Source organism: Bolinopsis microptera, chromosome 10 (assembly GCF_026151205.1).
Source record: "Bolinopsis microptera isolate Bmic1 chromosome 10, MBARI_Bmic_1.0, whole genome shotgun sequence".
In the NCBI taxonomy this organism is placed as follows: Eukaryota; Metazoa; Ctenophora; class Tentaculata; order Lobata; family Bolinopsidae; genus Bolinopsis; species Bolinopsis microptera.
The window spans coordinates 12,302,076-12,314,779 of NC_087081.1; the positions used below are offsets into that span (position 1 = coordinate 12,302,076).

Below are 12,704 nucleotides of genomic sequence, written 5' to 3' on the forward strand. Positions count from 1 at the left end.
TATTATTATATCTGTAATTCAAGAAATTGTGAGCAAAGGTAAGCTATACTCGTGTACACATCAATACACTACGCGTGCCACGTACAAATTGGGCGTATTACCTAATAGTGATATTATACATTACATCATACACATTAAAACACGTAGTCGCGCCGCGCATTCATTGATCACAGGCTATCTATACATCACATCTCCGCAAGCAATCCTCGCGCGCACCCAACTTTTTCGTTGCTTGGTAACATACGGAACGACACCATATTCAGACCCGCCTAACGCGATCTCCAAAATCCACGTTTTTCTGCCAAAACCTCCATTCGTAACCTTTCACTATTGCCTTTTTTCAAAAGGGTGAAAAGGAAAAAATGTAGCTGTGCGGTAGCAGCTAATATATTTTAATTAGGGTGCAAATCATTTCAAAATAACAAACTATATATTGCACGTGTGACTAAAATATATCCCGTCAGTTTAAAAGCGGAGAGATCGTGTTTAGAGCGATGTAAAACAAAACCTCTCTATGTGAACCTGTGTAGTAATGAGGTTAAGAAGATCAGAGAGCTGAAGGCAGCCCACTCTAACGGTGGAGCTAGTGAGAGTAAAACTCTGACCACCAGTAAGAATACTGTGCATATTGCTAAACAACTCAAGTTCCATCAAGCCATCGCCAAGTACAAGATATCTAAGGTGAGTGACTACTGACTACAATGATATTCAATAAACTATATATTTTTTCTTTATATTATGAGATTTTTTACTAGAATTTAAATTTGACTGATCTACTGCAAACGTTATATTATGTAGAGTAAACCACCTTGATCTCACTTTACTATCAATTATCGAATTATTTGATAATTTAATCAATTTAATTACCTCAGGAGGATATGAAGAAGTACTCGTACCCTGGGTACTACGAATATAAACCAGTTGTACTTGATGGATTACACTGTGTGAGGTGTAGTACACTGTTTCAGCTGGAGGACGACGGCGAGTATACTATTCCCGAGAGGTCAGCTCAAACTTTCAAAATATCATTTTGAATAACACTTTTGATTTTAATTTAATTTAAACTAGTATAACGGGATTTTTTACTGGTGGAGCTATTAACAAATTTCGGAATAATGTTTGAAAATTTCGTTCAATTTACTCTTAAAATGCTACTCGATATTAAATGTGTCACAACAACCCCAGATGTCTGCACCACAACGGTAAGCTGAGGACGCGCAAGTCACGTGGGTTTAAAGGAGAGATGGAGAGGAGTAGGATATACGACTGTTGTGACGCGCAGGATGGGAGTACTGGGTGCTCGGTGGGCAAGGGTCACGTGTACGACATTGCATTCTTACATAGAGACTGGAGAGGTGAGTTATCAGTACTTACCTTGGTGATTGGTTACTTAGTAATCAGTAGTTACCTTGGTTACTTAGTAATCGGTAGTAAGTTAACCAGGTGACAAAAGCTCAGGAGTCTATTTAAGGAGGTAGTCATGACCCCCCCCCCCCCCTATACTATTTAAGGGGACATACTGATACACAAAAACAGTTTATGATTTGGCCTGGTATATATAACAGACAAAAACAATATGTTAATCAGAAGCGGTTTTGGTGTGTCCGATCCTCTTCAAGTCGTTTCTATTACCTTACTCGGGATTATTATGACCGGGATAAAGTGGCGGGTTTAGGGTAATTTCGCCATATTTTTCCCGAACCACATTTTCACCGGTCGTTAATAAACCCGCCGACTCAGCTTTTAGGGTTCCCAAGGGGTATTGGTGCTCATATTTTAATGGTTGTCTTATATTCACTAAAGAAGACTATTGGGACACTTGTTGTAGGTTTTTCGACTTCATTTGGCTAAAATTGCAAAAAATTCACCTTTTTGCCCAATTCTTGTCATATATCATTATTGTCAAAGTTGATTTAAATAGGCCAATTTTTAATTTCTTAGGTATTGACTATCTCTACATAATGAAATAGGACTCAAAGTAAAAGTAACAGTTAAATTAAAACTCGAATTAATTAAAACGGTCAATAACATGAATCAGTTTCATCAGTCATTTATTCATAATTCTAAACAATGTGAACGATGCATTCTTTCGAAGATTTTCTACAAATTGAGTCATAATGGTTATTTGATACACGTAAACATGTAATGCTAATTCAAAACAACGAATTTGCTAGAGTCTACTTTCAACAATTATTGATAATTCGACTTGTTTCACAAGTTTTAGCAATGCGAAAATTTCTGAACCTGCTTATCTCTAATAAGGAAATTTACATCTGAGACAACATTTTTGAATCTAAAATTGAAAGGTTGGACACCGGTAAAATGGCGACCGGGAAAATGTGGTGGGTTTGAGCAATTTCGCCATATTTTTCCCGAACCATATTTTAACCGGTCGTTAATAAACCCGTCGTAATAATCCCGAGTAAGGTAATCTATTATTTTAGCACTTGATTATGATAAGCTAATGATAAACTCCCAGGCTATGTAAAGACGAAGCGCCGCGAAGTAACACCAAGCGTTTGGGGTCTAGATTGTGAGATGTGTTACACGGCAGGGGGAGTGGAGCTGACGCGTGTCACTGTCGTGGATCTAAACGGGGACACTGCCCTCGATATGCTCATCAAACCTCCCCGCAAAGTTCTGGATTATAACACCCGGTCGGTTTTAGTTAAACGGCATTTTTTAATACACTCCCGTTATTACAAGGAGCATTTGTAATTCTAAAATTAGTTTATATAATGTAGTTTTAGAAGTGTTATATTCAGTAATTGACAAGTTTTCTTATCAGGTTCTCTGGTATTAAAGCCTCAGATCTGGAGAATGTAGAGCACACGCTACAAGACGCGCAGCGTGCAGTTAGCCGTCTCATTTCCTGGGACTGTTTTATTGTTGGTCACAGCTTGGAGAGCGACCTTCATGCACTAAAGGTAGGTGTTTTATGTTACAGTATCGTGTCACGCGCTGCCAAGTTAGTCACGTGTATCACCTGTTGTCATCTTACAGTCACGTGTCGCCATGATGATCACGTGTCCGCTGTCACATGTTGATCTCTTTATTATAACTTGATGGCTTAGTATTATAAATAACCATGGTAACAGATATGTAATATAGCGTAATTACAGCTGATACACAAGAATGTTGTGGATACGTCAGTGGTATATTTTGATGGTGTTTACAAAAGGGGACTAGCAGTGCTTTCTGCAGAAACACTTGGCAGAATCATTCAATCTGACGGTTCGTTCTCTTATCTTTTATCTTATCTTTTATTGTCGACCACTATTATAATACGTCGCGTGTTTTGATTAGCAGTTCTTTAGGTATTAAATATCAATCTATGAATTGTGTGCTTATTAATTAATTAAGTTGTAGTTTGTTTATTGTTTGTTAAAGATTATCACCGATGTGGAATTTGCAGACGACATAGCATAGCATTAATATCTGCAGTTAATAATTTATCAGTATAATGATTAGTCAGTAATTAATTGCCCCTAATTACAGAAGGAGGTCACGACAGCACAGAAGACGCGCTCGCAGCTCTGGATCTAATGAAACACAGACTGAAAGTAGCGGACAACGTTAAACTGTGATATAAACTAACTTTTTTATACTACCCCACTCTATTTAAAACACTACTTGACTAATGTATTGAACTCTACACACTCTTTTTTACTGGGATATCAGTTCAACTTTGGAGGAGAACTCAGTTTTATAATAACTCCACATTTTATGAGCAGACCAATAAATACCTTTTCAGGTTATAGAAAATAAGGACTGATAATTCTTTGTTAACCTTTAAATATAGATTTATTTAGTTCAAGTTTATAACCCAGTTATAATAGAAATTATAGTATTAAATACACGATTCTCTCACGTGCTCACCCTATTTAACGATATTAATTATATTCACTTGACATATATTAATAAATAAAACTTTATAAGATTATGTAAATTGTAGAGAAAGAAATTTAAAGTAACATTGTCAGACAATAGCCCACAGTTCTTATTAATAAGATTTTAATTCAGTTCATAAGACCATTCAGTTAATTAAGTTAATAATATAATAAATATAAGCCCCTAATAACTAGCAAGGTTATTCAATATTCAAGACTCAAATGTTGGCTTGATAATTATCATCTTATCTAAATATATTGTTGAGATTAATGATTATAATTTATATTGCTGAAGATCACTTTTCATATCGAGCTACATTACATTTTATTTGAAATAAGAAAGAGTTTTTTAAATCGAGTAGTGGTGCGATTTGTGAGATGTAGACCTTTTCGGTTCGAAAATGATTTCATGTCACGGTATTGTTTTTGTATTTTAATCTAATTTATAGTAATTGTTAATTTGCTAATGATCAAGGTTTTTACAATCTAATGTGTTTAGCATTACTGAAGCTAGGTTATGATCTCCACTAGTGCTTGATTTGCGAATGGCATGAAAACTTTTTCAAGACCGTTGTGTTCAATAATTATGAAATTTATGACTGAGGTTTGGTACGCATCCGAATGCCTGTTCATCTGCTTTTCATGGCCTTTTGTCGAGTACAGTCCTCCATCCGGGTCAAGCTACGAGTGGGGCGGACACACTTTCGAGAAAATACAGATGTAAACGTAGCGCGCGGCGTCGTTATCTGTGATAAAATCACAGTACTGTCTCGTCGGAGAAACTGTTTGCTGTTAGCACTTATTACTGCGCAGTAGAATAGTTGTAGATTTGACTGGCACAGATTGTAACGTAGTCCTGGTCCTTCTATTCTGGATCTCTACTAAATTTTAAATTATCTAGTGAAAAGGCCTTATACCTTGAGGGTATAATATTCATTTCAACCGATACATTTTCCCGCGCTCAGTCCGGATCCCCTTCGATAACAAAGGGATAAAACGCGTCCCAGATAATTAATATTAGCCGACAACTGTCGTGGTAACATGTGACAGCTAGGCTAGTTTAACTCGAATTGTTCAGGGCCAGGGGTTGATCATTGGTGTTGCGGTACGAATGTGTCGTTCGGTTGCGAAACTACCAAAACTCAATTACTAATTAGCCACTAACTACACGTTATATCAAGTTACGCGCTAGTAAGTTAATTTGTTAGGGGTCGTTCACATATTACCTAATCAGCCGAGGGGGATGGGGGGGGGGGGGGGTTTCCGAATGCTTACGGTTGATTACGGGGGAGGGGGGGGGGGGGGTTTCGGCCGTTGATTACGTAATCGAAATTTTCTTTTTTACCCTCCAGACAGACCAGAATAATAACAATTTGACAATATTTTAATTCAAATTCCACTCAATTTTACTCTGATAGTGATAAAATTTAGAAATTGATCGAATATCCGGCTATAATATAAGTAATAGTAAGTAGTTTAGAAGGTGCTTGGCCGGATATCATAACAATGATTTCGGCTCATCATGATAGCATGATCAGGGTAGCATGAAACGTAGAGAAAAGTGTTTTCTAGGAAAAAAGTCAAGGGGGGGAGGGGGGGTCAGGCCATGATTACGTAATATTGATGTCAGGCGGGGGGGGGGGGGGGGGTGGGTCTTGATTACGGTTGATTACGGAAGGGGGGAGGGGGGTAAAAATTGCTAAAATATTGATTACGTAATATGTGAACGACCCCTTAAGTCGGTTCATTGAAACAACAATCTCTCTCGAGTCAAACAGAAATTAAACCCCAATCAATTAAAGCGCACAACACACATTTTAAACATCCAAGTTAAAACATGTTAAAAGAATCCACTTCACTTCGACAAGTCCTCAGCATCTGAACTGTGCCCGCAGTTACAAATACTGAAAGTCATCATGTTAGGAAGAGCTGAGTCCGTTACGAGACTTTCACCCACAAACTCAGATTCTGCTGCCACTTCAAACCCGTCACATACCCTGCTGTCTGAAACATTAGAGTCATTATTTCGTGGGCATTCAAAAAGATGGATTGGACCAAAATGTGTTTGATGTTATCTGATAGCAAAACCGGAATATATTCGATTTTCTCTCAGCAAAACATTTTCTCCGGGATAGAAACGGGATATAGTAAAAAATGGGTTGACTTACCTTTGAGTGTACATTTATTCCTTATTATAACATCTTTACAGACCACGCAATTAGTCAGAGACACGTTATCCTCTATTCTCACATCGTCCATTATCACTGAGTCCACTATTTTACAGTGTGGTCCGATCTGCAGAAGAAAATAAAACTAGATTTTCAACAAATACGTAATATCTAATATATTTCGCCAGGATAAATAACTAGTAAAATTGAGAAGTCAAGGAGGCATATGTGATCTTTGAAATGGTGATCTGATTACTTACTTCAACCCTGTTCCCAATAAAGCTCCTCTTAAAGCTGCACTTCTCTGCTATCCTGACAGAGTTGCCTATTCGGGAACACTTGCCCACCTGAAAAAGTAGGTATTTACTTTTAAATAAATGGGGGAGGGGAGGTGAGCTAGCTAGCTCAAGCTAAAGTCTAATGATTTTCCCGAAGTCTAATGATTTTCCCGAAAAATTTTGTACACGCAGTTGCGTGGAAATGCCATTCTTTGCATCAACAAATAAAGTTTCTTCTATTTGCAAAGTATTTAAGTGGGACAGAGTAATTAAGAGTCGCCAAGGGATCAATACTAATAGTGGGTGAAATCATAGCTCACCCCTGTTGTGGACTCGACAACTGAGGCGGAGTGGATTAAGTCACGAAATATTTACTGTAATCGGTCACCATCTTCACAAACTCTGAACTCAACTGACAAATTCTCAACATGGGAAAGCTCAAAGCTACAATTTCTATCCGATTAGTATTTTGCATTAAGTAGTTGTAAAGCAATAAAACATTCTCCTCCCAGATCGTGTCTGCACTATGACATGCAACACTCGATATATGATATAATAATCGACTGGTTGCGTCATCGGTCACGTCTTGCTTTGGGTGTGTTCATTAATAATCCTACACTGATGTAGAAAATTATCGCGTGAAGGTCATGTACGTCAAGTTAAGCTAGACATTTCAACCGCGCGCGCAATAATCACAACGACGCGTGTGCCGTGAATTTAAGTAGTAGACCCTTTATTTGTATTCACAGGAATTGAAGGCAAAGCAGCACAATAACAACATTTATTCTATTCCGAGATCTAATCATGCAGATGTTATCATCGATTAGTTATTACGATCAACAACAGATTAAAGCCATGTTTACGCAGTCGTTTTTACCGAAACAATGTAATGTATCAGCATACAATATGAAAAGGAGAGTTCAAGTAACATAACTTTAGTGTTTATTGTTGCTTACGGTAGTGTGTGTAACTGTAAAGCTGCTATTTTATAAGTACCTGTGTCATTTTGCTTATGTCACACGTGGTCATATCATTTTGTGGTATCACATCGTCCATATTTTCAGATACCTGTCGATAAGAAAGGTTAGCTACTAAAAAATAAAAAATGCTTATATTCTTAATTAAATAATTCTTAAAAATTTGTATGATACGAACTATTTATACAATAATATAATAGTCATGTAAAAGTCAAAGAATTAACCAATTTTATAAATTCTGCTAAACATTGAGGTGGTGATGAGGTGTCAAAGTAAATTACTTGTTATATAACTTAAAAGGACCACCTACACATATAGGCTACCTATGGATACGTCAACCTTGACAACATCAGTGAACAAACAAAATACATTATAAATCTATAAACTATTTTAAGGTAATAGATAGGTAAAAAACAGGAAATAATTGTAATAAAAGGTAATAATAAGAATGTAAACTCACAGCTTTGTTATATTTAATGTAGTTGTGCAGCTGGTTGACTCGCACAGTAAAGTCTTGTGTTTTATGAACGTAACAACCCACACTCTCCACCTCGCTTAGTACCTCGAAATACTCCTCCGGGTGCTTGCAGTCCTCGTCTGAGTTTATAAATAGATTTATAAACATGCTTATAAACATAAGTATTATTGGTTTAAATATCTAGTGGGTGAAACTCAAGTTTTGTGTATGAAATTACGATTTTGATTTTAACGTTTATTGTCCTTCCCTTCCGATGTTCGATTTTTTTGATTTGAAACTTTTACAAAATAGCAAATATACAAATGTACAGCAAATCGAACAAACATATAAAATGGGCCGAAATGTATAAATGCTATAAAGTGTGGGTCAGTGAAACAAGTACAGAGGACAACTTTCAAAACAGGAGTTTTATGGCCGCCCAAAGTCTCAATAACATCACCTCCACCTAGTAATAAAATTATGAAATATGAAAAGTGTGAAACAATCAAATAATAAAATATTCAATATATATAGTTGTCTTTTAAATACAGATAACGTCTGAAAATTCTTAAAATAATCATCACTCCTTCATATACTGCAACTGATCAGTGTCCAAGAGACATGAATAACTCATGATGACTTCTTATCACGGCTACATACCTTCCCGTACCGGATGTAGTGGTCGAGATGAGTCTGTTCAGCCCTCTTTTTCTTCAGGTCAGTGACCAGATGCTTCCTTGTTGCTCGTTCTTCGCTGGATCTGTCTGGACATATCCATACATCTTTGTGCGTCTCCCTCAGTCTCCCTGTTTTCATCAGAATCTGATGAACCGCTGTTGAGCTTGGGACGGTGATCTTGACTGGTCGGATAGCCGTACTACCTGGCCTCTTCCAACCGACTCTAGTCGCTTCGAAGTGAGGTTTCTCCCCGATCTCCTCCAAAACTGCGGTAACTAGCGCTGGAAGCTGTTCTTCCTCCTCTTCTTTCAGCCCAAACACGATCAGGTTCTTGCTCCTGTCCTCCTCTGCAGCCACACTCTTCATCACCTTCTTCAGGATTTTACTGTTACAGACCGTACCACTTGCACTGTTCTGTTGAACAGCTGCACTATAGTTCTGAATCCCAGACTCCACCGTTGTTTGTACTGTCTCCTCAACAGACGTCTTAAGCAACTGTAGTTGTTCGTCCTTCTGCATCAGCAGCTGGCCCTGCAGTCTGATCACCTTTTCTTTGTCTGCTAGTGCTTCCGTCTTGAAGCACTCGATGATCTCCTTCAAGAGATACATCTGACTACTCGCCGACGAACAAGGTCCACTGCATCCACAATCCAGCCAGACAGAGTCAGTTTATCCTTAGTCTTGATCTTTTCACGACTTTCGTAGTCAATTTCACGGTAGTCAATATGCAGGTCTTTTTCTAACTGAATGGACCAGCGTGCAACACAGCCTTCCACATCTTCCTGTTGATCATAGTTGAACTCCTTAATCAACTCCTGGGATCGGGTCAAAGTTGGGTCAACCGCCATAGTGTACTTTACTTGTATAGTAATGTACAAGTACACACGCAAAGGTAAACTACGCGGTAGCAGCAAACTGAACTTATTGCAAATTTACAAAAGATAAGAGAGCTCGATATTTGCAACACAAGCTACACTGATTACACAATTACAAAACATCTAAGTCCTGAGTAAACATTTTGCTAAAAATGTGTATTTTCGAATCCATTTGTGAGCTAAATATAGCAGAGAAATAAGGTCACTTTTTGGTTAATTGTTTTGTGTTTTCAACAGGTTGCCGTGCTGATTTTAGCAAGTTTAAAATGTAGGTAGTGATGACAATCCTCCAGGGTAATTTTTTGAGAAAATCCACCACGTTATGACTTATACAGTATACATGAAACATTAGGTTGCCGACTAGTTGTGATCGTTTTATTTTTATAGCAGCTCTTATAAATCTAGTAGAGCATTTTTCAGAAACAAAATAAGAAACTCGCTAAAACGTAAAGTATAAAAGTTATTTTAAAATAGTAAATAATTAATAAGTTGATTAGTTAGTAATGATCGATTATTTGCTAAAACTCTTGCCCCCAGTTACCTGTATCCTGTTTTTTAGAGTAAAGTCTATCTGCGAATACAGTGTAACTAGTGTTAACAATCTGTTTTATCTGTTTTCTCACTAGAAGAGGTAATAACTCACACCTCATCATTGATACGTCTCTAAAATGAATGATTAATTAATTACTTTTTAATACCATACATTAGGAAGGAGAATTGTTCTTAAAGTAATAAAGAGAGTAAAGAATCAGTTTTCATATGGTTTGTACTATCAGGCTAAACTAAATTAAATGAACTAACAGGTTGTTCATCAGTATATTAACTAAAATGAACTAACAGGTTGTTCTTCAGTATATTAACTAACTAAAATGAACTAACAGGTTGTTCTTCAGTATACTTAACTAACTAAAATGAACTAACAAGCTGTTTTTTAGTATATCAACTAAAATGAACTAACTAAAATGAATTAACTAAAATGAACTAACGGATGGTTGTCCAGGATGTTGAGAGTAGTCCTGCTGACTAAATATAAATGTGAGTCTAGTAGGTTAGTGTGTAACCGCATGTGAGGGAACCTCGCTAACTGTCCTCGCTTGATACTGATCTGACAATTATAACATAAGATTACTACTGTATATTATTCACTATTACATTACTAACTTTGCTAGTGATCATAACTTTACTAGTTATGATGACTCTAATAATATAGTCATCAAAGTTTTATAATAACTTCTTATTTGTTCATTAAATGTTTATCAAGTACACGGAATTAACCTCTTCTTCGATATCCTTCTCATTTGCAATGTATAAGATTCTGTCGTCTTCAGGATCTAATCCAATAAAATCTCTATCATCTGAAAAAATGTTCACTTGTTAGCTTGTTGTTGGGCATACTTGAGTTATACTTTAGTTCACTTTTACACATTTGCTCACATCACTCACAGTCAGCCGCTTTGACATGGTTAACCACCTTCCTTGTGTTGTTGGTTAATCATATGAGCGGGATATAAATACCTCATTTCATTTCATTTCATTTCATTTCATTTCATTTCATTTCATTTCATTTCATTTCATTTCATTTCATTTCATTTCATTTCATTTCATGTTAAGTCGATTTTTGGGAAACAGATATGCCCAATATAGGCGTGGCCATCGGTGGGCGCTTGTGTAGTTGTGTCCGCGAAGCTTCAAAAGCTCACCCACGAGTCCTATTTTTTTGGTCTACTGTTATCTCGAAATTAATTTTCACATAAAATTCAGGCTGAACCACATTAATTAAAAGTGTTAAAGTATGTGGTATCAGACTAATGTAATTTTTCCAAGAATATTAATTAATAAATATGTGTCATGTAAAGTAAGTGTCTTATATTAAAGTTAAGTAAGGGTAAAAGTAAGCATTAAAGTAAAGTAAGTGTAAAAGTAAGTATTAAAGTAAAGTAAGTGTAAAAGTAAGTATTAAAGTAAAGTAAGTGTAAAAGTAAGTATTAAAGTAACGCAGTGTCTAGTAATGAAACCTTTCTTGTTGCGTTTCCTCCTCCCATCAGCACTAGGGGGTGAGTAGCGGGGCGCTATAAGCGCAGTGAGCGCTGCGTTGTTAGCGCGGTGCACGTTAGCCAGCTCAGACAGGGAGACTTTCGTTATCAGATCACTACTTATCACCAACAAATCAGACTGGAATAATTAAGTAATTAAATTATCATCGCTTACTTGAAATAACAAAACTCACAACTTGAAAATGCACTTTGATTGTCATTACTTGAAATAACAACGTGCATACCTTTCATTTTCAACTTGGAACAATCAGCAGATACAAATAACTTATTAATTAAAATAATTAATTAAATATGCATTGTTTTATAAACCTTAGTTTTAGGAGCTACGAGTCTGAGGGAGTCAGCGGTTCCAAGATCAGCATCATCCTCAATACACACATACTCAATATGAACATCCTGCTCCAACTTCCTGATACAACTCGTTAGATATCCTTCTATCTTATCTTTAGCCGCACGCCGCACTACTACAAATATCTCTGAAATTTAATTAGTATTTATTTCTAACTTCACTACAATTGTCTCTTAAAACATTACTAGGTCTTATCTTATTTTTTAAGTATAAGATTAATTATCATAGATTAGCATGGAAATTAGAACATTACATATATAATAATGTAAGTTCTATGTATCTAAATTATTTGTAAACAATTTGTAAACTAATCTAGTACCTTCAAACTTGTGAGAGATGAGATAGTTAACTGAGAACCATATCATAGGAGTATTAGCAACTGGTAACATGCACTTTGGAGTATCACTGGACAGTTCGAACATCTGCGAACCACAACTGAAAAATTATTAATATCAGTATTAATAATGTAAATACAGTTAAAATAACACTTATTCACGTGACGTCATGTTCTCCCTAACGTGACGTCACACTATTCCTCAGTCCTCATGTGACTTTACACTCACCCTGCTGCCATGACGACTGGTGTAAACTCCGGAGACCGTCTCCTCCTTACTCGGAAGTTTCCGGAACTGAGTCCGGACACTGTGGTCTCCTCTCCGTCGGACTTATCATCTGAAGTAACGAACATTGTTACTACAATAATAATTAATAATATTGCAGATCTAGGACAGGCATTTTAATTAATTGCATACGCTAAACACGCGGAAAAATTATATTATTAATTAATTCACTAATTGTATAAACAAAACTTACCATCTAAACCAGGTGATAGAACAGTTGGTGGCATACTTTGTATCCTAATATTATCTAAGAGATATGATTTACTAGATCAACAACCTTTTTTTACTGCACTTTAAGCCATAATATTCGACCTAAATTTAAGGTATCACACCTGTTGTTAAGATACAACTATTTGAA

The 12,704-nt window shown here is 36.4% G+C and overlaps 3 protein-coding genes across 6 annotated transcripts in view; 2 read left to right on the forward strand and 1 right to left on the reverse strand.

The window, feature by feature from the left end:
• Positions 1-4,397, forward strand: part of LOC134822325 (putative RNA exonuclease pqe-1) — a 36,104-nt gene extending 31,707 nt beyond the window's left edge. The window contains exons 6-12 of the mRNA XM_063833317.1: positions 465-681; positions 873-1,003; positions 1,186-1,355; positions 2,480-2,657; positions 2,789-2,927; positions 3,123-3,234; positions 3,499-4,397. Coding sequence (XP_063689387.1) covers positions 465-681; positions 873-1,003; positions 1,186-1,355; positions 2,480-2,657; positions 2,789-2,927; positions 3,123-3,234; positions 3,499-3,587 — 1,036 coding nt within the window. The 3' untranslated portion in view covers positions 3,588-4,397. The remainder of the gene's footprint in view (positions 1-464; positions 682-872; positions 1,004-1,185; positions 1,356-2,479; positions 2,658-2,788; positions 2,928-3,122; positions 3,235-3,498) is intronic.
• Positions 1-12,704, forward strand: part of LOC134822326 (protein Aster-A-like) — a 98,215-nt gene that overhangs the window by 12,211 nt on the left and 73,300 nt on the right. The window lies entirely within an intron of this gene.
• LOC134821795 (translation initiation factor eIF2B subunit gamma-like) lies at positions 5,651-12,680 on the reverse strand. Its single transcript, XM_063832570.1, has 13 exons — positions 12,540-12,680; positions 12,290-12,398; positions 12,046-12,161; positions 11,687-11,853; positions 11,339-11,495; positions 10,599-10,678; positions 10,310-10,428; positions 9,865-9,986; positions 7,774-7,910; positions 7,333-7,404; positions 6,319-6,405; positions 6,059-6,185; positions 5,651-5,894 (listed from the first exon to the last, which is right to left on the reverse strand). Exons 1-13 carry the CDS (start codon positions 12,571-12,573, stop codon positions 5,746-5,748), a joined length of 1,476 nt encoding a protein of 491 aa, XP_063688640.1. The 5' UTR covers positions 12,574-12,680; the 3' UTR covers positions 5,651-5,745.